Raw genomic sequence first — 27,552 nt, 5'->3', positions numbered from 1 at the left:
AAAGGAGAGATCTCTGGTCAACAGCAGGCTCTGGAAAGTGGTAAAAGATGCTGCACCTTCATGGCAGACTAAAATTGAAAAACTATTACGTATATCATTTATAACCTATATTATTTAAGACCAGAAGTCTGCTGCATGAAATTTGTGCATGGGGGTATGTGTCCCTCAGGCCAACCTGCACCCTCTCCAATCTGGGACCCCTCGAGGGGGCGGGGAGGGTTGGGCCTAAATGGGCAGTCGAACATCCCTCTCATAATCCAGGACTGCTGGCTCCCAACTCTTGCCTGCCTGCCTTCTTGACTGCCCCTAACTGTTTCTGCCTACCAGCCTGATCGCCCCCTAACCCCTCCCTTGCCAGCCTTTTTTCCTCTAACTACCCTTCCTTGCAGGGCCAGTCACCCCAAACTGCTCTCCCTTGCAGGCCTGGTCTATCCCAGCTGCCCTCTCCTGCTGTCCATCTTGTGTTCACATGGGAGCAGTCATCTTTGACCACATGGGGGCAGCCATCTTGTGTGTTGGAGGGATGCTCAATTTGCATATCATTCTTTTATTAGATAGGATAGAAGCCTGGTGCACGGGTGGGGGCCAGCTGGTTTGCCCTGAAGGGTGTCCCGGATCAGGTTTTGAGGATCCCTTGGTGTGTGGGGCTGCCTGGGTGAGAGGCTTATGGTGGTTTGCAGGCCAGCCACGCCCCACTGGTGACTCAAGTGGAGGCCGAAGTATCTGGGATTTATTTTTCTTCTATAATTGAAACTTTGTAGCCTTGAGCAGAGCCAAACCTCCTGCTTGCTCCATGGCCACAGCAATTTTTGTTGGGATTTATTTATCTTTTATAATTGAAATTTTGTAGTGGAGGCCAAGACAGGCCAGGGCTGTAGGAGCTTGGCTCCCTCCATCACTGGAGGCAACCCAAGCCTCCTGCTCTCTCCAGCTCCATGGCTGCCACCATGTTTGTTGGGATTTATTTATCTTCTATCATTGAACCTTCGTAGCATTGAGTGGAGGCCTGGGTGTGTGGAAAGCTTGGCTTCCTCCATTGCCAGGGAAACCCAAGTCTTTTGCTCACTCCGTGGTGGCAGCCTTCGTGGTTGAGCTAATTTGCATACTCGCTCCTGATTGGCTGGTGGGCATGGCTTGTGGATGTGGCATAGTGATTATTAGTTTGCATATTACTCTTTTATTACATGGGACTAGAGGCTCAATGCATGGGATTCGTCTCCAATCCAGGAGTCCTTGGGGGATGTTCAACCGGCAGTTGGACATTCCTCTCACAATCCTGGACCTCTGACTCCTAACTGCTCACCTGCCTGCCTGCCCTAACCATTCTGCCTGCCCTACTGATCCCCCTTATTGTTCTCCCCTGCCAGCCTGGTCACCCTATTAACTTTCTTTTTTAATCCTATCCCCTTCACACACAATTGTATTTGACTTCCTTATTGGCTTCTCTCTCACACACAATTTTTCTCTTTCCTTTATGTAACATTTTTTCCTACTGATTCATCAGTTTTTTTCTTTGTCCAAGTACTTTTATTTTTTTTTAAATTAAATTATTATCTGTGTACATATTTTAACATTGCCCCCCCCCTCCCATACATACCCTCCTTCCCCAGAGTTTTGTGTCCATTGGTTGTACTTATATGCATGTATACAAGTCCTTCGGTTGATCTCTTATCTCCCCCAGATTTCCCTACCCTCCCCGCTGTAATATGACAGTCTGCTTGTTGCTTTACTGTCTTTATATCTATCTTTTTCATCATTTTAAAAAATATATATTTTATTGATTTTTTTTTTTTTTTTTACAGAGAGGAAGGGAGAGAGATAGAGAGCCAGAAATGTTGATGAGAGAGAAACATCGACCAGCCGCCTCCTGCACTCCCCCCCCCCCTCCCCGCCCACCGGGGATGTGCCGCAACCAACGTACATGCCCCTGACCAGACTCGAACCCGGGACCTTTCAGTCTGCAGACTGACACACTCTACCACTGAGCCAAACCAGTTTCGGTCTGACTCATCATTTATAAACTTTTCTTTCCTCCTTATTTCCTACTTCTGTTCCATCATCCTTCTTCCCATCTTTCTCCTACCTTCCCTCCCTCTTCACATTCTTTTTTTTCCCTTTATCTCTTTACCCCTGCCCCCCTATTCTTTTCCTTCCTTCTCACCTAAATTTTTTTCTTCACTTCCTCCCTCAGACCTGCTTTGCTCCTTCCCCCATTTCTTCCTTCTTCCCATTCTCCTTTTAAGCTCTACCAGCTCCCCTTTAAAACTTTTCTTCCCTCCTTCTTTCTCTCTCATCCTTTCTTTCCCATAGATTCTTCTCTTACTGTCACTGTTTTAATATCTATCTATCTAAATGCCTAATTATTCACTATCATTTATCTTTTTTTCTGACTCTTACTTTTAAAATATGTCTCCAGTATAAAACTATACTTGATTTTCATTATAGCTCCTACAGTTCACTCATACATCCGTTTTCCTTCTTTAACTCTGCTGTGTACTGACTCCTTTATAAAGTTCTTCCCTCTCTCCTTCCCTTTTTTTTCCACCAAGAAATTCTATTGGTTTACAATGACCTGAAAATGAGTTAATAAAGCTGTCTGGAGGGGGAAGGAGGGGGAGACCCAGGGGCATGGCCAGGTCATTTGTCCAGAAGTTGTGTCCCCATTTTTGGCATCTCTGGTAGGTAGGGCAAGGCTGATGTCTCCACAGATCCCAGAGCAGATAAGGGGTGAGGGAGAGAGAATGGGTGAAACCAGAGAGAGAGAAACAGAAGTTGTATATGTATCTGAGAGAATGTATATTTGTCTATAGAAAAACAATAGTTGTCTATGTGTCTATGAGAGAGAGAAACAGAATAGTTGTGTATATGTCTATGAGAGAGAGAGGGGAATTGGAAGATAGCATTCTGGGTGTGTTTCTGTGTAAGAAATGGGGAGAGAAAAAGATTGAAAAGAAGGATAAAAAGGAGAGACAGACCCTACCTTCCCCTTATGAGACCCCTTTCTCTTTGTCATGTAGTCAGCTACCACTGAGTCGGCTGGGGTAGAGCAGCCCCATTTGCCCTTCTCCATCTTGTGCTTCTCCTGTGCCTGGGGCTTGTCCTCTGGATGCCTTTCTTCTCCATCACGAGTCACCTTGTAAGTCCCCACCCTGTGACCTGAGGCCTGAGATCAGTTAGAAGTGTGAGGATGAATGTTCCCTGGTCCTTCTATTAAGGATGTCACTGTTGCGGCCACAGCCTCCTGGTTGTTTGCCCTCATTTCCCTAGGGCTGCACATCTGGCCTCCCCTGAGGTTATCTCTGTAGCCCCTGGGCCATTGAGTGTCAGAGGGATTCCACCTGGGAAGTAGGGTAGGAATCTCCGTTGAGCCCGGGCATCCCTAGAAACATGTCTCTGGATCCTGAGAGACTGAAAGAGCTGCCGGAGCCTGCGGAGGAAGGGGGTGCCGGGGAGCTGGTGCGGCTGTGGCCCCCCTGGGTGACAGACATGGTGGTTTTGATGGCACAGATGTTTGCCTCCTCTTGAACTTTCCAATATTTTTCTTATAGTGAATCCCCTTGTTGCCAAACCAGTTGGAGACGTGAGAGACGGTGATGCCACACTTTTTGGCCAGCTCCTTCTTAGCCTCCTCCCTGGGAGGCGGGTTACTCATGTGGGAATAGAAATACTCCTTTAGGACCTCGGTGGCCTGTTTGCTGAAGCTCCGGCATTTCTGTCTGGCATCCAGGAACCGGGAGCGCAGGTGCTCTGCTTGAGCTGCATCGGCAAGCTAGACTTATGGTGGATGATGCTCGCCTTTCTTAGGTGCCACGGGCCTCCTGCGGCTCTGCTCCCTCAGCAGGTTGTGGGTTGTGAACTCGTTCCATGCCTGCTCATACCTCTCCAGCTCCGAGTACTGGATGTAGCGGATCTGGGCAAGTGTGCTGCGATCCTCTGCCTGTTCCATGGAGTTGTCAGGGACATGCCGTCCCCCCAACCTCCTCTTTCTCAGGCCCAGCCACACCTTCTGCCAGAAGCATGTTGTCCAAGCACATAAGCTGGGGGTCCACGGCTCCTCCTCCCAGGAGTTTCGGATGCTGAGGCCTTTCTGCTCCTTGATCTCATACAGGATGCTCAAGAAGGCTGGCTTCATTAGTGGCGTTTTGGGGGTGTTTCTCGTCCAGGTGTTTGCTGCCCCTCCCCCCCCCCTCCCTACACACATACACACCACTGTCCTACTCCTATTCCCTGCCCGGGACACCCGGCCAAGCTAGGGTGGCCAATGCCAGCACAGCCCTGGCACTGCTGCTGCAAAGCAGGAGCGCTTCCGCTTGAAGGGCCTGGGACCGTCCATCTGCGTCCTGTCCCTCCCCCACTTGTTCCCTTTCTGTATTTCTGTTTCTCCTCTAGGCCTGTCTGCATGCAGGCCTGCCTTCCTCTCTCTCTCCTTCCTTATCCCTTCCTATTGCATCCTATCCTACCCTGGGCCTTGCAGCTGCCTGAGCAGAGGGCGGGGACTCAGCCTGCTGATCCAATAGTGATGTTATGGGCATGATGGATAATTAGCATATTCCTCTCTTATTATAAGGATTATGTTAATTACTCTCTAACCTAAAGCTGCCTCAGGTCATTTCTCCTGGCACTGGGTCCAAGTTTTACTCACTTGCTACTTATAGTACAGGTGTTAATCACCAAAGCTAGCTGTGTTACCCTTTCCAGCACTATATTACATGGTGCAGAAAGCCCCCAACACCTTTCCTTTCAGCCTAAATAACTGTGTGGGATAAGAGTAAATTGTCCACATTATTCCTAAGTCATTCAGTCCATCCTTGCAAGAAAAGGGCCTTTTGGTCTTTCTGAACATTTGGAAATAGTAGATGACAGGTAGGTAGGTAGGTAGATAGATAGATGATAGATAGAGTTAAATACTGATAAACCATTTTATCCTGTTTCTCACCAACAGTCATTTCAATTCCTATTTGACAATAATTGTTCATTATTTTTTCTACAAGTGGATGGTTTGACAAATGCATTAGTTACAATCATATGTTATGCAAATATCACAATATTATTACAATTACATAATTATACCTTATAAAAAGATACAATGTTTTCCAAACTTCTCATCGGTCCTTCTTCTGAGATAGAATGCTTTCAAAATAAGTCATAAATGCTTAAGAGATAATTGTGTCAGAAAGGTAGCTATTTTCAAGGGTAAAATAGAAAGTTGTGGGTATAAACTAGACACGAGCTGCAAACTGCAGACTTTCCAGTTGCTTCACCGTGTGATGTTGAACATTTGCCCAGAAAAGCCACAGTTTCAGGGGGGAAATCTTCAATCTCTATAATCCAGATAATATACTTACTTGCTTTCTGAAAGACTTCTGTCCCTCTAAAACCCTTAACATTTTTTTTTTAACTTTCTAGGTTACAAAAGTGTGTGTCAGCTGACTGGAAGTGTTCGTGCCTCTGGACTAAGAATGGGATTATGAGTGTGAAATATAGCTTACTTCTGTTTTCAAAATGTGTATGTAGCTCTAGAATTTTTTCTCACTATCCCATCTACATAGATGAATGGATACATGAAAATGAGCCCTGAATTATTTATTCATGCTTAAAGACCAGTTCTGAGTAAACACTGAATAATTAGAGTGAGATTTTTTAAATAGAAACTGTGAGCTAAGAAAAGTAATCAAGGTCATAATACAGTAGCATATGGACATATAAAGTGTTATGGTTGAGAAGGGTTTATAAATTCTGATTGAGAATAGGTGGACCTATTTACTTAGTAGACTTAGCAAATAAGAGACTTTTAAAGACTGGAGAAAAAAAACAGTTTGAAGCACTTGCTTTGAAATTCTTCCATGGCTCAAAATAAATGGTCATGCTTCACTTTGTCAGTTTCTCTCTCACTGAATTCAGGAAGCACTTTCCTCATGTTTGGTATATAGACAGAGTAGACAGAGATGCCTGTGTACTCACTCGTGCACACACACACACACACACACACACACAGATTTATAGCAAGTGTTTCTCCAAATATTCTCCCCCACCCAACAAATCTACATTAAACTCCCTCCAATCTCTCTAATGCACCTGCATTTTGATTTTCTGGCTAGGAAAGAGAGTGGAAACTTTTGGAAGCTATCAAACTCCTCTTAAATCAGCCAGGTAAATGAGTTACACATGGCTTTGCGTGTTCATGGGAACTCCCAAGTAATATGGTGAGGAATAAATGCAATCCATAGCAACGCATGGAAACCTACCAACAGCCCATAGTTTATTCCATCATTGTGAATCTTGTGGTTGTAGAAGTACTTTGTGCACCATAAAGCATTACACAACCCTTAGATATTATTGGTTTCTATGCACAGTATCTATCAATTCATCCTCAATTCCCACTAATCAAAACCTAATAAATTTTCCTAGTTTTCTAATGGAGAATACAAATGTTTGAAGTACTCTTATTTTACAGGGTTTTTTAGATAATAGGAACAAAATCATAAAATTCTAAAAATGAGAAGTGAATAATAATAATATCTTTTATTCATTAGACAATAGACAATACCAACTTATTTTCATAACTGCTAGCTTAATCTTCATAGCAGACTTATAGAAGCTAAGCAGATGTTCCATATCTAACAGCTAATAAAAGTTAGGTAGACTCCATTTAAACTCTGATTCATCTGTATCCAAAGTCAATAGCATATTCACTATAAATGACAGACTTACTCTACTAAGAGTGCTCACAACTTTATTATGATGATTGACATACATGATGCCGCACTATGAGGCATTATTATTCCCATCCTATAGATAGTGAAAATGAAGCCCAAAGATGATAAGTGAATTTTCTAAAGTCATATGGCAAGTTACAATACTCTTTCCATTTATTTTGATCCTTTTAAAATATTTTATTACCATTTTTATTTATTCAGCCCACAGATACTGAATGAGCTCTGTGCTGGGCACAGTTCTGTAAGAGCTGGGAATACAAACATAGATAAGGTTGGTTGGTGCTTTCTCTCAAAGAGCTCAGGATCTGGCAGACAACACGTGATCTGGTGGCAAAGAAGAGTGATACAACAGGATGCTCAGAAGGCCAAGTAGTATCCTACCCACCAGTACACCCTGTGGGGAACAGCAGTCAGCAACCTGTATTCTTTACCCAACAGGCAGTAGAGATGGTTGTTGCTGCCTTGGGCTGACCATCCGAGTGCAATTATCCAACTACTCGAAAGCTGGGCTCACTGCCAGGAACCACCCTGAAAGTGCAGGAGCCATTTCCTGGCATCTGAGACTAATAGCTCCAGGGCATCTGCTCATAAATTCAATAAACATTTATAGAGCATGTACAATATGCAAGGCACCAGGGATGTAAAGTCACATACACACAGGGGAACACTGACATGCAAGCAAATAATAGTAATGCCACATCCGTACATTATGGATGTGTATTCAGAGAATGGTCAGATTCTCCCAACCCATTTTCCATTGGAAAGTTATCCAGATCCAGTGCTGATAGAAAAGGATTAACCATTGTGAACATTGTACAGTGCAAGAGGATCAAATTAAGAGCCTGAAAACCAGAACAATCATCCATCTCAATTTGCCCAGGTCAGTTCCCAGATTATATCTTGCATCTGCATATATAAAGGTCCTCCCCACCCTCTCACCCCCAGATCCCTGCCTTCACTCTCAAAAGCGATCTCATTTATTGGTAAATTATATGGTCAACCAACTTATGTTCAGTGGAGGATAATACCTGCTTTGCTTTAATATACAGGGAATGGCTTAATTTTTAATTCTGGAATGCTATGTGCCAAGCATAGTGCTAGGCACTCTGCTTATGCCACCTCACTCTTCATGAGAATAGTATAATCCCTGTTCTGCAGATGAGGAAATCAAAAATTTAGAGAATTCAGTTCCTTGTCCAACAATTACATAGATATTAAGTGGTAATGCTGGGCTTCCAACACGTGCTTCTGGTTCCTTGGAGCAGCAGTTGAAGTACGTTTGACTAAAGGAGACTATCCTCAGAGAAAGCTGCAGACAGTGCACTAATTGCTCTGTAGAAGATAATCAGAACCTGCACCATAAGTGTAGAGACAGAGGTTTGTGGTCATCACTTAGCCCATGAAAGGCCTATATCTTCTCAGCCTGCTCACTCTCTCTTTTCTTGTCTGCGCTTAGCCTCAGTGATTATTTCTTTAGCTCTGACACCCTATTCTGACCACAGCATGTGGGGGTTGGGTTGAGGGGGAAGTAATACGAACAAAAAAAAGGATGCATTGGCCTACCTCCTTCAGAGGCTGTGCCTTTGCAAGGTTCCTTTTTACCTGCTTCCATATGGAGCCTTAATATGGTGCCTAAGGGATAGGAGAAGAGAGAACTTTTCACCAGTGAAATGGAACTTTTACGGTTTGTAAAAAGATACATCTCTTTTGTTAGCCCCTTTATTTACCTCTGCAGTACTATAAACTGAAGCAGGAAATTATACTTTCAGATTAGGAAACACTGTGGAAGGGGTGGTTCGAGATTTTCATGGAAATTTACCCCAGTTGCTCAGGCTTTATTTCCATCATTAATAAAAATTGCTTAGTTGATTTATTGGAAAATACAAACAACAGAGAGAAGTATAAAAAGCAAGTGCAAATTGTCTGTGATTTCATCACCAAGAGACAACCATTAGTAATGTTTTAATTGATATCTTTCTGGGTATTTTTCCATGGTAATTTATGTATACACAATTTACTGTTTTAATAAAATTGTGGCATACTCTATATATGCCTTTGCAAGCTATTTTCACCTTAACATAAATATGTTTATGGGAGAAATGGGGATCTATACAATTTTTCATTAGAGTATAATAGCCTCTTACATGGCTATACTCCAATTATTTCACAACTCCCAAATAGCAAAACATTAAGAGTTGGTGGTTTGTTGTCTTTTGCTGTTTCTTTTGCTATTACATAAAATACTTCAATAAAGCTGAAACCGGTTTGGCTCAGTGGTAGAGCGTCGGTCTGCGGACTGAAAGGTCCCGGGTTCGATTCCAGTCAAGGGCATGTGCATTGGTTGCGGGCACATCCCCAGTAGGGGGTGTGCAAGAGGCAGCTGGTCGATGTTTCTCTCTCATCGACATTTCTAGCTCTCTATCTCTCTCCCTTCCTCTCTCTAAAAAATCAATAAAATATATTAAAATACTTCAATGAAGATTATTACAAATAGATTGCTGTGTAGTTGTCCATCCAGTTGTTTCTTTTAGATATACCCATTAAAACAGAATCTTTTCCATTTTAGCTCATATTGCCAAGGTTTATTCAGATAGAGTAGCAATATACACTCCCCTTAGCAGTGTATAAAAGCCCATTTTCTGTATGGCCCATTCTTACTGGTGATTATCAACCTTTTTAAACTTTGCTGCTCTACCAAGACAATTTTAATTTATTGTATTTAACAATTCATTTTAGTTAATTGAATAGTAATTAAATAGTGATTAGAACTAATTGCTTAACCAAGGACCTGGGGGCTCTGTTTTGCTCTGTTTTGTTGTTAATTTGTTTAGTCATCTGCAGACTTTCTTTTTTTTTAATATATTTTATTGATTTTGTACAGAGAGGAAGGGAGAGAGATAGAGAGCTAGAAACATCGATGAGAGTCATCAATCAGCTGCCTCTTGCACACCCCCCACTGGGGATATGCCCGCAACCAAGGTACATGCCCTTGACCGGAATCGAACCCGGGACCTTTCAGTCCCCAAGCCAACGCTCTATCCATTGAGCCAAAACGGTCTTGGCCATCTGCAGACTTTCTAACAGCAGCAGTCAAATCTCAAGAAGAGTACTGGTCTACTTGCTTTGATTTAAAGCTTCTATGTAAGAAGCCAGACCCCAGTTTGCTATTCTGACCACTAGGTGGAGTCCAGTTACTAGCCTGAAGAGACAGGGCTGCAGCTGTAAGTGAATCCTAGCTTCCACATGCACCCAGTGACCTCCAGTTAACCCTGTTTCCAATAGAGATGGTACTAGATAAGGCTGGAGATCCAAGGGTCTGTCTTTCTCTCTTCTGTAAACTCATTATCTATTATGAGGCTCTTCAGTGGAACTTTAAAATTGCATCTAGGTGTTTCTCGGTTACCCCTCCCTCTGCCACACACCACCCCTCTCTCTTTTATCATGATTGTTTTTAAAGACAAAGGGTATTCTGGGCACCCCTGTCCTTAGTCTGACAGTCCTGTTCAAAAAGCATTCTGAGCTGTTAGATTCTGGTGAGAGAATGTTGCTACACTGGAAAAAAAAAAAAGGGGGGGGGGGGAAGGGGAGATTGGTCAAGAAATATTTTCACCTTAAATTAATCTAAAGGATTGAATGCCGAATGACTCTAGAATGAAATTCTTCTTTGATCTCATGTTCAATTAATTTTTTCTTCAGAAAATAATACTCAGGAGTGCTTATTGTGACAGTTTCAAAGGAGACATGACAAACTTCATAGTTGCATCCTTTTCTATGCTTTGAACTTACTCTTCTAATGTCCTCATGCCTACAGTAATCTCCTTGGGAAGCTACACACTTGCTTCACAATTTTGACATCTACCCAGTTTACCAAAAAAGTTATACTTTTTTCTTGATAGCAACACATTATTTTGAACCAAAAATAATCACTTACTATTCCTACTAGTCTATATTTTCTGACTTGGCTTGTATGGATTTATTATTTATTCCCATATAATGTTAGGCTGCCCTTTTCATCTAGAGAGAAGTTAGAGTAAAGAATAAATTGTTTCATTACATGATTCTGTCGGTGACTTCCCTAAGTAGCCAACAATCTTTTGAATATATACTTATTATCCTTCTTACATTAAAAATAATTTGTTCATTTATTTTCATTCTTGTACACCATGAATACAAGCCATAGAAGCAAAAGAGTCAGTAAGTCCTATGTCAAAATTAGAAGGTTCTTGAGGTTGAGTTTGGAAAAAAAAAATAAAAGTGCAGAAAGGCTAACCAAGGAGGATTATGAAAACTACATTGGAGTCTGTGGATTGGGTCTATTCCATGGAAGAGTACTCTAGACCAGCGTTTTTCAACCGCTGTTCCGCGGCACACTAGTGTGCCGCTAGATGTTGCCTGGTGTGCCGTAGGTGCAGACAAGACAAGAATTTTATAATTTTTCACTATTTTGTTTACTTAATATTTCATAATAAAGTAATTATAAAATACTTTCTTTGTGTTTATTTGATTCCTATTCAAGAGAATTACTTTATATATAGTCAATGTAGGCACAGAGTTAAATTTTTTAACATTTTCTAATGGTGGTGTGCCTCGTGATTTTTTTCATGAAACAAGTGTGCCTTTGCCCAAAAAAGGTTGAAAAACACTGCTCTAGACTCCCATGTGTAGATAATGTAATTAGCAACTGAAGACTAGTGTAAAAGTAGTTGCATAAAAAAGCTGGTATCCCCAATTCTGCTTTGTTTCAATGAAAACTAAAAAGGTAGTAGAAGTTGAACTTAACATGGAGAAAATAAACATTAAGTTTAAAACATTCTCATCCTTGTCACACTCCACCATCTAAAACCATTTTAATATTACATGTAGACAAATACGTATTTTGACTGACACCCTGGTACAGTGTCTGATTGAGAAAATGTTTGATCACAGTTAGTGCATGAAATGCAAGTTCTTTCATTTGAACTAGTTTTACATCCAGAAAATATACCCCATCACAAGGAAGATTTGAAACTCTTGTTTTACCCCCAGTAAAGAGTCTTGATACTAGTAATACTGTTACCTATGTGGACCATCAACTATGAATATAATGCATTTAGCAGGTCCTTTAAAACCTGGTTGGATTTATATTTTGGTTGGATAAATATTTTAAGCGTGTTACTTATTTTTCCTTTCAGGGTCAAGTGTCCTCATCTATTAAATAATAGATACAAGAACTTCAGAAGCATAAATTTCAAGTGGGATAACATTTGTAAAGTACTTAGCACACTGCCTGTACTTAGCATGTAAGTGCTTAAAATGTTGGTCTCTTTCCTATTTTTTTTTTTTACCTTGTGCATTGTAATCACCACTATCTGGCAATACTCCCTGAAAAATAGCTCAGATCACAGTTATTAGAGGAAGAAAATATATTTTTAAATTAAATATGTACACATGTACATATATACCCACACATACACCCGTATATATATTTTTGCTCCCATAGATTGTTGAAAACCCCAAGAACCATCCTTGCTTGCTTCCTCTCTTTGTTTCACTCGTGTTACCTCTTCAAAACAGTCCCAGTTTACTCATCACTCCTAGACCCATTTGACATTCTAGTCTGAGTCAACTCCCATTAGTTTTCCCCTGAATTAAATAATGTAACTGCTTTCTTTCTTTTTTAAAAATGTTATCATTATTGTTGAAAGTATTACTGATGTCCCCTTCTATCTCCCCATTGAGTCCTTCCATCCTGAATATTCAACCCCCTTCCTTGCTGGCTCTCACCACATTCTTTTCTGTGTCAAGGATTATACAAATATTCATATACATTCTTTGGTTAATCTCTTCCCACCTCACCCCCCACCCCCATCTTCCCTCTGAGATTCATCAGTCTACTTACTTTTTTCCCCCCTGGTTTATGCACCATTGCAGATAGCTCAGGCACCAGAGTGATCTTTTGAAAATATAAATCAGATCAAATCACTTCCCAGCTCCAAAAGCAAAATAAAACAAACAAAAAAAATTAAATGGCTTCATATTTTATTTAAGATAAAAGCCAAGCACTTTACCATAGTCTATGAGGTTTTTGTCATCTGGCCCCACTTTCTCTCTGAGCTCTCACATTTTTTTGGAAACCTACAAGACTTCTTTTTCTCAAACATGCCAAATTCATTAATATCCTACAGCTCTTGCATTTGATTTCTCTGCCTGGAACATTTTTTCATAGACTGTCTCAGAGCTGTTTCCATCTCGCCATTCAGGTCTCAGCTCAAATCTCAAGGACAGGAAAGTACTTGCCATTTATTCCTCAGCCCCATTCCCAAACATATCCTGTTTAATTGCATGAAAAGAGTTTGTCACTGTGATGAAAACTTCTTGTTTACTTATTTATGCAAGTGGAAATTAATCCTTTTACATTATTAATATGATCTGATTTTTTTTTGCCTTCCTGAAAAGAATATCTTGGTTCTTTTCTAGAATCATCCACCTGCTGATTAGGATTAGTTCCAGTAGGGTTGTACTGAGAAAGTCTTCGGTAACCTTAAGCTTTGAAATTCAAAAGCCAAGCTTTGGTCCAGAGAAAGGATTATCTAAATTCTTCTATCTCCTTTAACTTATAAAGGAACAGGCTTTGTGGAAGAGACCAGAGAACTTAAGGTGTGTAAGGGGAGTCCAGATAGAAGAGAAAAAGAAGGAAGCCAGACCTTTTTTCTACCTTCAGGAATCTGTGGGAAGAGAGGGAAGTGGTAAAGACCCTGCTTCCCATGTTTGGGATTCATCACAGGCTGCCCTGGAGCCATGGTCAGCAAACCGAGGCTCGCAAGCCAAGTGCGGCTCTTTGGCCCCTTGAGTGTGGCTCTTCCACAAAATACCACAGCCTGGGCCAGTCTATTTTGAAGTGGCATTAGAAGAAGTTTAAATTAAAAAAATTTGGTTCTCAAAAGAAATGTCAATCATTTTACTGTTAATAGTTGGCTCTGTTGACTAATGAGTTTGCAGACCACTGCCCTGGAACAAAGTAGCACAGTAGCCATGGGGCACAGCACAGACCCCAGTTGAAGCCCTGAGCTATCCTAATCCTGAATCCCTGGCTTCCTCATTGTAAAAACAGGAAATGGGGTGGGAAGATATTAACCAAAGGATTTATATGCATATGAGCATAAACCATGGACACATGGGCACAGACAATAGTGCCAGACAGTGCATAGGCAGTGGGGATAGGTTGGAGAAGAGGTTGGAAGGGGTCAATGGGGGGTAGGAAAAGACAACTGTAATACTTTCAACAATAAAGATAAATTAAACAACAAAAGGATCTATAACTCCCTAAAGGTCTGGCTAGGAAGTTTACCAGTGGTGGTTCCTTTAGTAGGGAACAGGTGACTTTGTAGTAAGTCCTGCAAAGCAGGTCTCAGCTATAGCTGGAAGGGACCATAGTCAGACCATGAAAGCCTATATGTAGTAATCATCAAGGAAGCAGAGTAATCCAGGGTGGTCTGGGGCCTGTCTCAGCCTCACAGAGGACTGATGGCAAGCTTCTCTGGTCATAAACTTCTGCCATAAACATTAGGCCAACAAACAGCAACTAAGTACTAGGTAAATACCTGGCTTTGGAGACTTGGCTCGTCCTCCATCTTGTTCCGGGGTGTAATCAGAAGAGAAGTGAAATGAAAATCAGAGCAGGTTTATCGAAGGGAGACTAAATGTTTTATACCACAATGGTTCTCACACTTGCTGCTTATCAGAACCTCCTGGGGAGCTAATAAAGCCCACAGCAACCCAAGCTCCTCAAAATGGGATGAAGAGATGGATATAAATTTTGAGAGCACCAAAATTTGAGAACCCTGCCTTAGGCTATTTAAATCATTTGATTGGATTAAGCTTAAATTGGATGAGACTTAATTCTCTGCCTCACTATCCAGTAAGTAAAAGCTCAAAGGAGAAGAGATAAGCTACAGATAGTTTTTTTTTTTAAATATATTTTTCTATGCATATCCTTATTTTATTTTTTAATGTATTTTTATTGATTTCAGAGAGGAATGGAGAGGGAGAGAGAGATAGAAACATCAATGATGATAGAGAAAAACTGATTGGTTGTCTCCTGCATGGGGATTGATCCTGCAACCCTGGCATATGCCCTTGACCAGAATTGAACATGGGACTCTTCAGTCTGCAGGCCGATTCTCTACCCAATGAGCAAAATCAGCTAGAGCCACATTTTATTTTGTGATTTTTATTATGCTCTTCATTTAGCTACTATAGACATTGTCTTGCAATTATAGTTGACCTTTGAACAGTGGTAGGTTAGGGGTACTGACTTCCGTACAGCTTAAAGATTCCCAAATAACTTTTGGCTCCCTCAAAACCTTTGCTATTGGCAGGGACTTGGTTCCAGGATCCCCATTAATAACAAAATTTGACCAAAGCATACAGTTGGCCTTCTACATCCATGGACTCCCAATGGAAAATTAAAAATTAAATTTATTTATTTATTTATTTATTTTAAAAATTTGAGAATAAGTGGATTCACTTAGTTCAAATCCACATTACTCAAGGGTTAACTGTATACTATATGCTTCATGATTGGGATCTCATCTTTGTTGTTCATTGCTGAACAACAATGCCTGGCACAAGGAGTTGCATAGATATTTATTGAGAGAATCATTCAAACATTAATTAATCAATTATGCATAATCATATAGCAGAGATAATTTGGTGTCTGGAGATACTCTGCATTGGCCTGGGGTGAAGGAAAAGGGGACAGAGGGATGGAAAAAGTGATGGATGTCTGGCAAAAGCAGAACTAAACGTTTTTCAGAAACAGCGAAAAATACCTAAAGAAGTAAATTGCCTATTGCTATCAAGTAGAAGGCTTCCTTTGATCATGCGAAAATACATCAGAATTGAGAGGGAAGGAACAAAGAGAATCTCTTAAAGTTTGACTCAAGGAGTTAAGTCCATTGGCTTAATGTTGGAGAGGCCTCAGAGTTGTCAGTCTGCTGCCTATAAAGTGATTTGATAGAATTAAATTTGTTAATGATCTTTCTGGCATATAGTTTATCTCTCTGATTCAGATTTATTTCTTAAAGTAAATTTTGTCCTTTATTATGAAATATAAATCCAATGTCTAAATCTTAGAAAATGTAGACAAATGATAGCATCCGTGATCATACACCCCAGAGATCATCACTGTTAACCTGATTGCCTAATAAACACGGGTATATTTAGGACTCTGATCTCTGTTCCTTTGCTGGACCCTCAACATATACAATAGTGCCAGGAACAGTGCTCAATAAATAATTATTGAATGAATCAATTAAGATGTGTATTAAATATTTTTCTTCACATTCACTATCCTCTAGAATAAGAGTATTCTCCTCCCTTTGATCCTTAGGGAGCCTCAAAAATAAAAAAATATATATATTTTAAAAGTTTTATCATACTTTCTTGATTGATGGTCTGAATTGGTAAGTATTTCTTGGATATACTTTAATTTTTGACTATCCTTCCTAAATGCAAAACTGAACACAGACTTTAAAAGGAGCTAACCAAGCAGAATATAGAAGAGGGCAACTTTCCAGATCACTCTTCTTACTATTATATCCATTTAGCAATCTGAGTATCCTCCTGAATTTTAAATTAGCAGGAATGGGTAGCTGCTATTTCTCTTTTCTCACATCATTTTTTCCCCCCGCTTTTTTTGTTGTTGTTCTCAGTGTATGTCTATTTGTTTTGTCCTCACTGAAAAGTTTATACTTATTAAAACAAACTGCATGTTACTTTCCATTATACCATTTCTAATTTAGTAATCAACAATTAAACAGAAGTACCTTGGTTTTATATCTTCCAAAATTGAAAATACTTCAGCTCTAATTCAATTTAGAACCGGCCTATAAATCACTTGAGACAGATTGTTATGCTACTTTCAACTGAGTCACATAGCTTGTGCTCTGTGTACACATTGATAAGTTTTGGGTAGAAAGAAAAGAAGCAAATCTCATTACTTAAAAATCAAAACTAAATAAATTACATAAGAATAACTACATGTTTTAGTAATTTTGAAATTGAGTGACTTTGTACTGTGCCAACTTAGCTAAGCCAGAAATAAGTCTCCTAGAATTCCCTTCTCTGTATGGTTCTGAGTTCGGCTTTGCTACACAGAAGTTTGACCTGAAATGCAGAAGAGAGGAGCAGCCATAATTATAGTCTGGAGGTCAAGTGAAAGACCAAGCACTATTACAGCTCATGCATGTGGTTGCTGATCTGCTGGGTCATCTTGCTGGTGAAGGGCAGCAGCCGGGTCTGCGGTTCCTCCAGCTCCAGCCAGATTGCTCTTTCAGCATCTACAAATCCGAAGCTAGGAATATGTGAAAGGTGCGAACTTATTCCGCAAGCTGCCCATCTGGCTAAGGTTGGAAACCAAGGTAGGCAGACCTAGGCTCCAGTTTGTCCTCATGGGTTCTGGTTTGCAATAACAAACCTGATTTTCTTCAAGAATTCCAGTTTGTCCTCTTGTGTCCACTTGACCCTTGCTTCCCCCACTTCATGTCTGCCTTTCCTTCCCAACTGGGTGACAACAAAGATTTATTATCTCACAGGTTTTGTGAGTCAGGAGCTTGGAAGTTGTTTATCTGGCTCCTCTGGCTCATGGCCTCTCGCAAGGTGTTGGCCAGGGCTCCAATTTTATCTGGAGGCCCACCTGGTGGAGGATTGAAGCTCCCTCCTGTGGTTGTTGGCAGGATTCAGCTCATCATGTGTTATGGGACAGAGGGCCTCAGTTCCTCACTGGCTGTCGGCCAGAGGTTCCCTCAGATATTTGCTACATGGGCCTCTCCATAGAAAAGTCACATGATGGCAACTGGCTTCCATCAGAGCAAGCAAATGAGAGACCAAGAGAGGGTAAGTAGGACAGAAGCAGTAGGACAGAACCTAGTTTCAGCAGTGATATCCGTTCATTTTTATGTTCCACTAGAGGCCTGGTGCACAAAATGTGTGCATAGATGGGGGGTGACCCTCAGCCTGGCCTGTACCCTCTTGTAGTCCGGGACTGATGGCTCTTAACAGCTTGCCTGCCTGCCTGCCTGATTATCCCTAAATACTCTGCCTGCCTGCCTGATTGCCCCTAACTACTTTCCCTGCCTGCCTGATGCCCCTAACCACTCTACCTACCTGATCACTCCTAACTGCTCACTTGCCTGCCTGATCGCCCCTAACTACCTCTGCCTCGGCCCCTGCTGCCACAGCTTCATCCAGAAGGACATCTGGAATTATGTCCGGAATGAAGGTCATTCGGCTGTCCAGTCTAATTAGCATATTATGCTTTTATTATAATAGGTTTCTTCGAGGGTAGTCATTAGGTTCAGTCAACACTCAAGGAGAGGAGATTATAAAAGGGCATGAATACCATAAGCAGGGATTGTGGAAGCCTATCACATCCTTTCAAACAGGCAAAGCCCTTCTTGAGTATCTTAAGCATGTGCTATGGATATCCTTTAAAAAAAATTAAAGCAACTAATAATTGTTTTTCCCACAGCATCTTCACAGAAAAGATTTGTGAGTATTGTTTTTTATTAATGAAGTAAATCATGAATTCATACACAGGAAACTCACAAAGTTTTTAAAGAAAATGTATCAGCTTGGAGTTAGGGATAGAATTAGAAAAGGCATCTCTACCACCAAATATTTACAAGCAAAAAACAGGCTAAGAGATCTATTCAATTATAAATACCACCTATATGTCTTATTTTTTAAAAAAGTAACAATGACCCAGAGGGCAGAACCAATATTCTACAAGGTGGAGTTCAGAGCTTTGGAGAATAACTCACAAGGTATAGGACTGAGTCCTAAGCGAGAAATGGTAACATGTATCAGACCAAATTTTAGAATTCTATGGACCAATGACCACTTTGTGCCTCTCATCTTCCCCTTCACAAATGCAAGGATTTGTTGTGGCTATCCTTTGATTGCCTCCCCATTCACTGTTGTGTGAATTAGATGACTTTACCTAGTTCGCAGCCTTTCAGGTCTAAAAGAATGTACTCAGGGAATTATAACTTTGAAGCCTCATCCACACCTAAATGGACTTATATGACAAGTTCCTGGACCCCGATGTATAATGAGATATTTTTAAGGAGGCTCTATGGAAGAAATGAATTTATTTTGCATATGGCAGTAATACAAATAATTGGTGGCCAGAAAGTGGGGCTTGCTTGCTAATTCTTTGAAATTCTCCTCATTAACAAGTGGAGTCTCTGTTCCCTTCCCTTAAACCTGGAGTGGGGGAGGAGGGCTTGTGTTTCCACAACAGAATATGACAGGTGTGATGTTAGGCGACTCCAAGACTGAGTCATAAAGGATAATACAGCTTCTTCCTTTTATGGTTTGAATACTTGGCTCTTGGAGCTCTAAGCTACCACAAAAGGAGTCTAATTTAAGGACAGCATGCTGTGAGGAACGTTAGCCATAGAGAGAATATGTATAGGCACCCTGGTCAGCTGTTCTAGGCTTTTACTAGTCCTAGCCTGGGTCCCAGATATATAGGTAAACAAGCCTTCACGTGATTCTAGCTCCCAGCCATCAGATTACTCTTTGAGTAATTTCTACCCTATTACTCTGGCACAGAGATAACCCACCCTTACCATGTGCTGTCCAAATTTCTGACCCAGAGAATCTAGAATAATAATTAAATAATTGTTCTAGGTGACTAAGTTGTGGGGTAATTTGCTACATAGCCATAGTGACTGGAATGGAGCCATGTAAAAGCATCACAGCTCACGTGTGAATAAAATGCATATTTGAGGTCTATTTTTACCTTTGAGAATAGTCAATAGTCAGTGTGTTTATAATTATTTTAGAATTTTATGCAAATGAGATAATAGATAATATTCTTAGTACAATGCCTGGCAATAAAATACATGGATTTATTATTATGCCAAAAATTAAATATATTTATCTCTAAACGGTTATTTTTAATGACCTATAAGTATGTAGATGCTGGCCAATGTTTCAAAGCTTTCCATGTACATCTTCAAGTTACAGATGACTAAAGATGTGGTTTGCTTTTCAAAGTCTGAATAAAGCTAGAATTCAAACTCAGGTCCTTTTGATACCGATCTCTTACTTTTCACCACTACATTCTCCTCCCTCTAGACATTTTAAATATAGATAAAATTATGAAAAACTGACCCTACAGAGGAGAAGCTTAAGAATAAAAAATTAACTTTGCACCTAGAAAAGAGAGATTAAGAGTGATTTAACCATTAGGAATATAATGAGTTGTATATATAAGGATCATTTTCTAAATGTCCTAAGGAGAAAAAAAAGAAATATATATCCTTAATTCATAAACAAATAAAACTTAAATATTTAGCAAGCCCTTAATTAAGCACTTCATTTGAGTAAAGGTTAACTCTTCATGTTTGATCATCCACCTTTACTTCATGCTTTAAAAGAAAAAGAAAAGGGTGATATTGGATTTAATTAATATAATTGCTTACAAAGATAAATGTGATATCTAAGGTCCAGGACTAAATGATTAAGACCCCTTTAATTCTATTAGAGATAGTAAATAGTATCAGTAGCTCCCATCTATGTAGCATTGATTATTTCATATGTATCAGCAAAGCACTCTCTAGATATTTTATTTAATCCCCCAAACAAGTCTCAAGTGTAGGTATTATTTTACTGTGCCTTTTTCTACAGGTTAGAAAGCTAGTACTCAAAGAAATGAAGTCATTTTCCCCCAAGGATGCCCAGCAAGGAAATAGTGGAATTGGGATTATATGATGGTTCAATCTCTCATTTCTTCATCTTTCTAAAACACAATAAAATCACACATGAATATTACATATTGACATGACCAGTCACAGGAAAAATACCTGTAGTAGTCTAAGTCCGTTTTTATTTGTATATATGTAGGTCTTTATTGAATTACAACTCTTTATCTCCTTTGAGAATATCATTGCTATTATAACTGTACAACTCTAATATCCACCCATTACATAAATTACCTACATTTAGGTGGGTAATTTAAAAATATATACACAGTAAAACATACAGTACTTACAAACCAAATGCAAATAAAAATCTTTTAAAAATCTTAGAAATTTATTTAAGCAGATTATGTCAATCCTATTAAAAATGGTTTTTCTATGTACAATACATAGTTTTTAAAAATACTATTCCAGGAAACAAAACTTCTTTGGTTCAGCAAAAGGATTCTAAATGTGGAAATTCTATTTATTAAGAATGCACCTTCCTGGATTGGACCTCTCTTATCTGGTTTATTTCTTCAGGAAGCATGTAGCTGACTTTCTTTGAATGAAGAAAATATGGGTGGGATGTGGGTAGAGGCTGCTTTTCTCTTAGGATATTTGCATATAAAAATACAATCAGAAGCTTGAATAATACAATAACTTAGCCCGTATTTTTGCTCTGCCAGATAAAAAAGATGCAGAGACAGTCTGCTTCCTATCCATTTTGGAAGGAGGGTGAGGAAGTGATCATAGTTGATACAAAGACACTTTTACTAGTGAAAAACTTAGGTACTGGCGTCTAATGCTATTGAAACTACTATTTGGAAGACTGCATGGAGGAGGCAAGAGGAGGGCAGAAACTAGATTACGCTCCTGCTTTTACAAGTCCCATCACTTCCTCAGCAGTCTGCCTGCCTTAATAATCTAAAATTATAAACACATCATGACTCAGACGTCTTTACAAAGAGTTAACACAGCAATGATTACAGTGCATCAACATTTACTAATGGCATCTTCATTAAAAATTAACTCTGGTTAGTCTATACTCTTGGTTTATTAATAGCAACAATCATAGAACTGCCTAAAATATCTCAGAGTTTCAAAGAGTCAGCAACCTTACCTATCAGACTTTATTCTCCTCCATATTTAATGGGAAGGAAAAGCCTTTTTTCCTGCATGATTTCTACTTTGATTATTAAAAAAAAAACACAAAAAACCCACAAAAAACAAACAAAAAACCCCCACCTTAGTCTGTAAGATAAAAACATTTCCAAAAATCCATCACTTAACTGCACATTAAAACCAGCTTTAGCAAGGTTTTGAAAAGTCTCTGAGGTATCACAGCTGGTCACAGGAGAATGGAAAATATTTTTGACTTTTTTTCCCCCCTAAGTTTCCCCAATGAAATATAATTACCTTGTTGGATTAATTAACTCATTTATTTTAGGGTGCGATACCACTGACTAAATACTCAAACTTGCTTTTCCCTAGACTAATATCAGAAGCACCTTGATATATTTCTAGGTTGAACACAAGTAGAAGTCAAGAGCCTTTTTTGACTACCAAGATTCCTGTAAACTGCCACTTTAAGATGCCATAATGCTTACATGGAGCTGTTGAGAGCAGGGGAAATCTTCCAAAATTCACCCTTGTTCTTGATGCTATTTGGATGCCTTACTTGCTCAAAGGCAAGACACTTTTTAAACCTTATTAGGACTCAAAGGAGATGAGTATGGATCATGATGTAGCAATAGATTGCAGAGAACACTATGCCCCTTCAACAAAAATGGTTCTGACTGTGGAGAGAACAGGATAGTCTACAACATTTGAGAAAAGCAAAGAATAGAATACATGATCAATTCACAGCATCTAAATAAGACATTATAATACAGAACCACCTCCATACCCACTAGCATTCACCCACAATCCCTAAGGTGGGCAGGGATTTCTGTTCCCCCATGGTCTTCCAAAAGATATAATACCCCAAAGAGAAAAATAATCAGCATTGGATTGTTGGTGCTTATAGTTCTCTTCTTAGTAGATAGGCAGTAATCATTTGTTTTTTGTTTTCTTTGTTTTTCTTTCAGAAGTCTTTATCCCAGCCTGACAGCTCATCTGGAGGCACTCCCTTTTCAGGTGGATACTTGTCAAAGTAGCTGTGATCGGTTGGTCCACTGAGCTAAAGGAGAAAGGATTAGAGCAAAGATGAGGGTGATGTTGACTAAGTATACATTTACATATGAATCATGCTTTCATACCTGAATACAGATTTTAAACTGCAAGTACTGGTAAGCTATATGTAAGATCTCAGTCTTGAGATCTCCCCTTTGCACCAAATGGATCTGCTCACTGGACTACATATTCAATGGAAGCTAACTGTCCTGATGAGTTATTACCAACAGAAAAAGTGACAGAAATGATGTTATTTTTTTTCCAAAATAAAAAAATATCTTAAAATCAGAGACTTTAAAAAAATCAAAATCTTTCTACTTTTTAAAGATTCTCATCAACTTTGAATTTTTATATGGTTAACTGGCCATAAAACATTTCCAGAATGCCAAACAAAGAAACAATTAAAATATTATTGATCCCATTGAAAAAAAGAAATGACTTTTTTTGCAAATTAGGTGGTTTCCAATTCTTTGCTTTCTAACAAATGTAAGAACCTAATTGAATTATCAGCTGATAGAGCATTAAAAATACTATTTATAATAGAGCATAATGTGCTTTGGAGAGGGTGTCATGCATTTATGGGAACACAACTCTTAGCATTTGCATCTACATAATTGTAAAAAGGAATAAAATTGATGTGGAGTCTGAGTCCATTTTTTAAATAAATAAAATGTAACCATAGGCACATTAAATATTTTCTTTATCAAAATAGGTTAGTAATCATTTTAATTTTTATAATATATTTATGTTGTTTGATACTGCATGCTATAAAAATGTAATAACAGAATCCAGAAGAAATATCTGTGTTGTTACAGAAATTTTGGTGCTCACAGGAACTTTAAAATTTATAAAACTATAATGGAAAGTCATTAAAAAATGACTGATTAAAGGTTGGCAAGCATAAAACTATTTTACCTTAGAATAAAATTTTGAAAGGAAACTTAAATGGAAATGTGGAAATATGAATTCAGAGAGAATAATATTTCTGTCTGTATTTTGTAATGACTGGTATCAAATCTCAATGATAGTAGATATATTTAAAGGGATACAGTAACAGTAGAGCTATATTTTAAAATGTCAATGTTTTCAACATACTAAAAATTATATTCTCCATAATAATTTAAATATACAATACAAAATTCAGATGTCAATCTAAAAATATACAGGGGGAGACGTAGATCTCCAAAATTCCCCAGAGAGAACACCGTTTGTAGGGTGCTGATCCAGGTCATTTTTGAGGCATTGTTTCCCCCAAGTTAGCAAATGTCCTGCTTTTTCTAGAGCTAAGCTGTCCAATCAGTCACCTGTAGTGACTGAGCACTTGAAATATAGCTAGTCCGAATTGACATGTGTTGAAAGTGTAAAATACACTTGGGATTACAAAAACTTAGTATGAAAAAAAAAATAACTGTAACATCTCATTGATATTTTATGCTGATTATACATTAAAGTGATCATTTAAATATTAATTTAAATTAATGTAACATTATTTTTACCTCTTTTAATGTGGCTATTCAAAGATTTCAAATCACTTATATGAGTCATACTTTATTTCTAGAGCCATCTGTCAGTCTAACACTGATAACTTGGGTCCTAGATTTATATGCAATTGATTCCTGAGAGCTGAGATAATGTTATCAAATAGGTAATACTATCTAGTCCCTCAATCACAACAGTTACAACATTTCAACTTAAATTTTAAAAAATATTAAAAAAAAAATCTAAAATCTGTTAAACACATGCACCTAAAATTTGTTTACAAAATCAAATGCCTACAAAAAATTATGAGAACAATGCAGTGGATACCATACCTCTCTTCGTAAAGGTGATGGCAGGTTCCGTGCTTTTAGTCCCTCCCAATTAAAACCACTTAACCACCTGAGAAATGAGAAAAGTACAAATATTACTTGCCTGAAAACGACTAGCATGTCAGTTATCTATCAAGCCATTTCATTGTCTGTTCCCTGCCAGCAATGTGGTCGGAGGGAAATACTGGACCATGCTGGTTGTCTGGTCTCACATTAAATCAGGGTGGGGAACATCTGACCCCTGGGCCATATTGTTCTGCAAAATCATCTGGTCTGAGATTGCCAAGGCAACCACAGGCAAAACTCAAAATTCAATTAATCTAGGAGCTTTTTTTCATAGCAACATAAATTTATATTAAGTAAATTATATTAAGTGAATGATATTATAAATATCCAAATGGCCCACAGAAGAAAAAGGTTCCCTACCCCTGCATTAAATCCATGCCCACTAACCCCAAAGAGCAGTTAATGCTGCCCCGTAATCAGTCTAGTGTGAAAGGCCAAGTCTTTACAATGCCTTTGCTATAAGCCATAAGGCCTTACAAAACCATTCTTTCCACCACCACCTGTCTCTCGCCTTACGACTGTCCTGTACTTCTCTTCTCTCTTCCTTGCTCATTTATTTATTCACCATTGTTTCAATAAGCTAAGGATGCTCCTACTTTAACCCTTGCACTTAAGACCCTATGACTAGATTGCCTTTTTCCAAAATTTTCCACATGGTTTGTTCCCTCAACACCTTCAGGTCTTTTCTCAGAGATCATCTTCTTAGCAATATCTTTTTTAGCCATAAGTCTAATATTGCAAGCCTTTCCCTATTTCAACCTCCACACACTTTTTATCCCCTTTCTCTGCTTTATTCCTCCTCCATAGCACTTACTGCTATCTAATGATCTGCTATACACTATCTTATATAATAATAGCCTAATATGCTAAGTGTCTGGTTATCTAGTCATCCATTCAACCAATCAAAGCCTAATATGCTAATGATATGCTAAGGCTACTCAATTGCTCACTATGATGTACACTGACCACCAGAGGGAAGATGCTCCAACTGGTAGGACAGCTTGCTGCTTGGGTCTGGCCAATCGGGACTGAGCGAGATGGGCCAGACATGTCCTGGAGCCCTCTCTTGGTTCCTCTCCAGCTGGCCAACCTCCTGTATCCCTCTCTGGCCTGGATGAAGCACCAGTGGGGTCCCTCGGCCTGGCCTGCACCCTCTCACAATTCAGGACCCCCTTGGGGATTGTTGTAGAGCCTGTTTTGGCCCGATCCCACTCAACACAGGAGCTGTCCTCTGGTGGTCAGTGCATTCCCACTGGGGGAGCTCGACTCAGCCAAAAGCCAGGCTTAAGCCATCAGTTGGACACCCCCCAAGGGCTCTAGGATTGCAAGAGGGCATAGGCCAGGCTGATGGACTCATTTAGTGCACTAATTTTGTGCACTGGGCCTCTAGTTTAATTATATTATTCATTTTCTGTCTTTCTCACTAGAATGCAAGCTCCAGGAGGCAGTGGTTTTTGTCTGTTTCTTTTCTTCTGTGTCCCTAACAACTGACACAGAACAGGACCTCAATATGTCTTTTGAATAATTGAATCACTCTACAAGAGAATATACTTACACAGGACTTCTTACTATAGTGTCTTGTGATGTCACACTTTGGTGGCAATACTCCTAATCACATGGATCTAAGAGGCTTCAAGATTAAAAAGTACTTTACAGTAATCTGTAATGGAATCAAGCTGATAGCCAGATGAAGTTTTTTTAATTTATTGCCTCCACATCACTAATCTAAAAAGGCTGATTGAGTCTTCAGGACACATGTAAAGCATTGTGGGCTAGAAACACAGCACTCAGACACAATGTACTTGGTCTCTTGGAATCTTATAAGGAACTTGGAATAATATTGTTCTAGATCCACTGATCTTTTCTATTGGGACACCGATGTCAGGTCAGGCATCAGTTATGAACCAAAATGTTAATGAAAAGTCAGTTTGCTCCAAGATGTCAAACAAAGAAAGAAAAACAAAGGCCCTGCTTTTAAGATGTTTTGATTTTGGTGAAAGGTGAAAGAAACACACACACACACACACACACACACACACACACACACACACACGGAAACAATATAAATACTTGAGTGAATTTTAGATACTAATAATACTAGGAAAATTAAAGAGAAAATAGTGATAATGACAGGGATGAGGATGGGGATGGGTTAGAGGAGGCTGTTTTAGTGAGAGTGGTATTTGAAGAAAGGATATTTGAAATAAGGCCAAAATGAAAAGAAGAGGGAAGCCATAGGAAGATCTGTGGCCAGAGTCTTCCAAGTGGATGGAATGAGCTTCAGTGTGGTGAATTCAGGGAAAACTAGGAAAAAATTATGTCTGAAAAATGGCTAAAGGCCAAACTATGTAAGGCCTTGTAGGACACAGTAAGGAACTAGAGTTTTATGCATAACAGGAAGCCAATAAAAAGTTCTAAGTAAATGATACAATCTAGATGTATTTTCAAAAAATAATTCTGACCACTATGTGGAGAGTGGCCACGGGGGAGAGCATGGGACTGGGGTTGTGGGGGTGTGAGGCTTCAGGAGCTGTCACATTTCTCTGCCTATTGGCCACACCAGAAATTATACTCTTTTACCCGTTTCAATCTCTCTCATCCCTGGAGTGGGTTTTGGTTCAATCCTTGACTGGATTTCCCACTGCATGTCTAAACTTAGGAAGAAAAAAGTAGAAAAAACACCAGAGAGGACAGGTTCTAGAACTTTCCATTTCAGGTGTCCTTCTTACCCCAAAGTGCCATTTTGGAACAAGCTACTGAGACACTAGTCAAAGAGTGGGAGTCAGGCAGCAATCCCTGCTGTACAGCTTCCCTTGTTCTCGCTACCAAACCACAGAAGTCCTCTCCTTGATCCACCCATCAGCTTCTTTGCACAGACTAATGGTCCATTTTAAGGATTTCCAGGCTTCCCATTCTGCAGATTCTTTTCATTTGACACTAAACACTGACGCAATTCCTTTTAACATACTTTACAATGCTCTCTTCCCAGAAGCTACTCAATAAATATTAACAAAAATCATTACTGTTAACTCTACTGTATCAAAGAGCCTATGCATTTCT

The 27,552-nt window shown here is 39.4% G+C and overlaps 1 protein-coding gene and 1 pseudogene across 3 annotated transcripts in view; both read right to left on the bottom strand.

The window, feature by feature from the left end:
* Positions 1–2,588: 2,588 nt before the first annotated feature.
* Positions 2,589–5,031, bottom strand: LOC311617478 (pre-B-cell leukemia transcription factor 2-like; annotated as a pseudogene). The gene has a single exon. The product of its transcript is annotated as a pre-B-cell leukemia transcription factor 2-like (transcript).
* Positions 5,032–21,834: 16,803 nt separating this feature from the next.
* The window catches only part of PRKG2 (protein kinase cGMP-dependent 2), an 86,713-nt gene continuing 80,995 nt past the window's right edge, over positions 21,835–27,552 (bottom strand). For both annotated transcript variants that reach the window (XM_084882756.1, XM_084882757.1), the window contains 2 exons: positions 24,430–24,496; positions 21,835–22,625 (listed from right to left, as the gene is read on the bottom strand). In XM_084882756.1, the coding sequence (XP_084738882.1) occupies positions 22,530–22,625; positions 24,430–24,496 (163 nt within the window). In that variant the 3' untranslated portion in view covers positions 21,835–22,529. The remainder of the gene's footprint in view (positions 22,626–24,429; positions 24,497–27,552) is intronic.

The sequence above is a fragment of the Pipistrellus hanaki genome (genome assembly GCF_964339955.1).
Source record: "Pipistrellus hanaki genome assembly, chromosome: 1".
NCBI classification, from domain to species: domain Eukaryota; kingdom Metazoa; phylum Chordata; class Mammalia; order Chiroptera; family Vespertilionidae; genus Pipistrellus; species Pipistrellus hanaki.
The sequence above is the reverse complement of the archived record's forward strand: the minus strand, read 5'-3'. Positions and strand labels throughout refer to the sequence as shown.